The 4,352-nt window shown below is 35.9% G+C and overlaps 1 protein-coding gene across 1 annotated transcript in view; it reads right to left on the reverse strand.

Moving 5' to 3' along the window:
• Positions 1-4,352, reverse strand: part of RBM25 (RNA binding motif protein 25) — a 73,705-nt gene that overhangs the window by 57,780 nt on the left and 11,573 nt on the right. The window contains exons 4-5 of the mRNA XM_019640296.1: positions 3,626-3,675; positions 2,105-2,272 (exon numbers count right to left, since the gene is read on the reverse strand). Of these exons, the coding sequence (XP_019495841.1) occupies positions 2,105-2,272; positions 3,626-3,675 (218 nt within the window). The remainder of the gene's footprint in view (positions 1-2,104; positions 2,273-3,625; positions 3,676-4,352) is intronic.

The following is a 4,352-nucleotide window of genomic DNA, read 5'->3' on the forward strand; positions in this document are numbered from 1 at the left end:
AAAAAAAAACAAAAACAAGAAATAGTGGAGATTGACGGAGTGAGTATAGGCACTGTTATTTTTCACTATAAAATCATTCAGTATTATTTAAGTTAATAATGTGCATGTGTCACCAGGATAAAAATTTTAAAACTGAGACAAAAAAGAAAATCAATGACTTCATCGAGTCAAAAGTAGTTATTATTTATGTTCAAAATAAAAACTTTAAAAAGCAATAGGCAATCATTATTTTAAAGGCTGCCAAGGAAAAGAACTCAGTCTCCCAATATGAGCCCAGAGATTACTTATTAATGACGAAGGGAGAAAAAGGTACCCTCACAATGGAGATCTGACCACTTTACCCTAGGAGTAACTAAACACCACTAAAAATAGGACCAAGAGATATGGTGTGCCTTTTGCTATGCAGCACTGAGAAAAATACATCACCCATAAAGCATTCTTGCAAAAAATGCTTACGCTGAATATAACTATTAGGAAACAATCATTCAAATTGGGAGACATTCTGAAAAAGATAGAATTCTTCGATGTCAATGTCATTAAAGACAAAAACAAAACAAGCAAACAACAAAAGGGCAGGGAAATATTAAAGAACCTGTTCTATATTAAAGAACCTGCCCAGGACAGGCCAAGTGGAGCATTCGTTAAGAGTTGGCTTGGGATGCCAGCTCTGAGCAGCAGGGCCCCGGTTCTGATCCCACATGAGGACCAGTGACACTGCCCTCTACATCTAAGATGGTGAACAACAGCTCAACCTGGAACTGGGCTGCCATGAGTTGCTGACGACAGCGAACGCTGCAGTGGAGCTGCAGTGGGCTCCCGTGAATGGCCAGCAGCCGGCATGAGCTGCCAAGAGCCAACATGAGTGGCCGTCCAATGGCCGGCGACCCCTTTGCCTCACCAAGGAAGAGTGCAATAATACGAACATGGGCCAGTGAAGCGACATCCTCCACAACTAGACTGAAGAACAAAAATGACAGCAACTTGTCTGTTCCCCTTCCCCGATTCCCTAACACTGTTCCCCTCCCCCAATTCTCCAATAAAATCTTTAAAAACAAAAACAAACAAACAAACAAAAAAATCCTGTCTAAATAGGCATGACAATTATATGCAGCGTCTAGTCCTTGACTGGATAATAGATCAAAACGAAAAACAGCTATTTTGGAAATTACTGGGAAAATTAAATAAGAACTTCATGTATATTACTTAACAATACTGTACCACCCTTAAATTTCTTAGGTGTAACAATGATTTTGTGATCTTGTAGGACAATGTCTTTGGTCTTAGAAGACACAAGAAGTATTCAGAAGTGAAATGCCATGTCACAACTTATTCTCAAATTATCATCTTTTGCCGTGTATAATGTGCTCCCATGTATAATGCATACCTACGCTTTTGGCCCAAACTTTCAGGAAAAAAAAATCTTTCGTTTTTTTTGTTTGTTTGTTTTTTTCAAATTTTTATTTGTTTACATTTAGGTACTTTTTTTTATTATAAAGGAATTTTAGCATTTATTTTTTAACCTATTATGGTATAAGAAATGTTATGTAAGAAATAATTACAAAACACAAAAAGAGATACAAGGTACAAGAAATTTTAAGTACCAGTAACAAACTTATGATATTTACGCATCATAGAAGACCAAGAACTCTTTGTGGTTGCATCATAAATTCAACAAAACTGATTATCGTATTCCAGGGAATTAGCTTACATAATATGGATAAAGTTACTGATTTCTAGACTTACACTTTTTAACTCATAAGCATAAATAAAAGAAAAACATTTCAATAGATACAGAATTAGTACTACCCACACATAACATGCATCCTTATTTTTCCCTCACAAGTTTGGGCAAAAAAGTGTGTATTATATACAGCAAAATACGGTACTCAGAAAGAAAGTATGAAGTGTGTGTGTGTGTATAGAGAGAAAGTAAATGTAGCAAATTATGTTACAAGGGGTGCTCACTGTACTATTCAACTTTTTTGCAGGACTGAAATTTTTCAAAAAAAAGGAGAAATTATTCAGAGTCCTCCTCCTGCTTTTTCATAACTTTCAATTTTTTAATAAAAAACTTTAAAAATGAAAAATAAACAGTTTAACTTACAGCAAGGAGTTGTCTTATAAGCATGTCTGAGGCTTTCTCAGAAATGTTGCCAACAAAAACGGTAGTAGTGGGACCACAATTTTCATCATTTTCTTTAGCCTTTAAGCCTGGGTGATCTTTTCTTGCTCCCAAATGCTTTCCAACCATGGACACAGTCGGTACTAAGACCTGGAAGGAAGAAAGGCAATAAAATTTGATCTGGCAAATTCCCTATATGTTTAATGTCACATTACGCTAAAAACATCAATGTTAAAGTGGTAAATCTATAGCACATCATTATTAAAGGATCTACATACTTAATCTAAAGCTACAAAAGCACATAGCATTTTTCATCAATGCAAACATTAATGACAAATAAAGTTCCACCATTAGGTTACCTTTCTTTTAAAAACAACTTAGAAAAGCAAATAAAAATAGCTTGGATAGAGAAACTTTTTTACATTTAAGACAATTTAAAAATGCTTAAGACATCATAAAACATTTAAAATTATCAAATCTATCCAGAAGTTTCTTCACGACTACTCTGTACTAATATAAAAGCAAATTTCAATTACCCGTTAATCCTCTTGCAGAATATTCAAATACTCCCACAGTACTCTCCCCACACTTAAATTTTATCTTTTATCAGTTTCTTGCATTTCTTATTTTCCCTTTAAAACTTTCAACTTCCCAGAGGAAGAAATACTCTTACTCATTATTTTATCTGGTACTGAATTTATCAAAACATCCACAGTAGGCACTGAACAGTGGTAAACTGGGGGAGCTGCTCCAAACTCCAAATGCTAGCTTTTCCTAGGCCGAAATGCAGGAGGGTAAGTAAAAGTACCTGTCATGTGGAAGTTTTCCAAAATAGCCAAACAATGGGTGTCCAATGAAAGAAAATCTGGACTGCCCCCTGGTCTGCAGAACTGTATCTTCTTAGTGGTCTGCCTCACAGCAGATTCCTGATAGCCCGCGTAGTTCGCATCTCCCTTTTTAGTGTGAATAACACCACTCCCCTCCCTCACTTTTCAAAGCCCATAGGTAGAAAAACAGTTGAAAGTAATGAGATCCACCCTCACTCATAGTGTTATTCCAAATGAAGCCTGATATTCTACCAAATAAACCCAAAAAAATATTCCGATCAAATAACAGTTAAGAGGGTTATTATTTATTCATGTGTTACAGTATATTAGTATTCCCAACTAAGATGCTTAAAGTGTACAGAAACTTTGATGAATATAGAAAACTAAGGTTCAAGACCTAAGACTGAATAATGAATAATGTTGGATCATTCCCCTATCTCCCAGGACCAAGACAAAATGAGGGAATGATGAAAGAGCCAATGTCCTAAATCTGAAAATAACAAGGAAATGAAGAACCCAGAGAATAAGAGGTAAGCCATAAAATTATTTATTTAGAGAGTATATTCCATTTATTCTTTTAAACACTTAAAATAATTTATCTAAGTTTATCATGTTTTCTAGCTTTAACAGCAGTACCACTACCATATCTCTAATTCCTCCTTAAAATTATACTTACAGTTGGAGCAGGAGCCATAATGCTCATTGGCACAGGAATCATTGGGGTCCCTAAGAAAAAAGTATACTGAGTCATAAGCATACAAATATATATGATTATATTCTATATCAACTATATGCCATACATACAAGTATCCTAAATCATAGTTAATTTAAGTGGAAATGTCAGACTAATGAGATATGGGTGAATGCCTTATTTTCCAGAGCAATGTAATATCTGGGTCAAATTTACATAAGCTCACATACAATAAAAAACTATTCTAGAAGCAAACAGGCCACCACAACATGCTTTTGCCTTAAGGAGTATAAAATTCTGGATAGTATTATAATTGATTCACATTCATATGGTTCAACACCTCAAAACCAGCAGCTTTCACAAAAGCAGCTGCACTTACAGGTGAACAATAGTATTAATGAATCCTTTAAAAGTAAAGACAAATCCTTTGAAAGTTTTTTGTCTGTTTGCTTGATTTTAAAGATTTTATTGGGAAATTGGGGGGAAGGGAACAGTGCTGGGGAATTGAGGAGGGGAACCAGCCAAGTCGTTCTTCAGTCTTCGTTGTGGAGAGCGCCAGTCGCCATCTGGCTTCCCATCGGCAGCTCGTGGCCTCTAAGCTCAAGGTGCTGTGTTCAATTTTAGATATGGATGGGCGAAGCCACCATCCCATGCGGGAGTCGAACCAGCAACCTTGTTGTTAAGAGCGTACACTCTACACACTGAGCCATCC

The sequence above is a fragment of the Hipposideros armiger genome, unplaced genomic scaffold (genome assembly GCF_001890085.2).
Source record: "Hipposideros armiger isolate ML-2016 unplaced genomic scaffold, ASM189008v1 scaffold_49, whole genome shotgun sequence".
Classification (NCBI taxonomy): domain Eukaryota; kingdom Metazoa; phylum Chordata; class Mammalia; order Chiroptera; family Hipposideridae; genus Hipposideros; species Hipposideros armiger.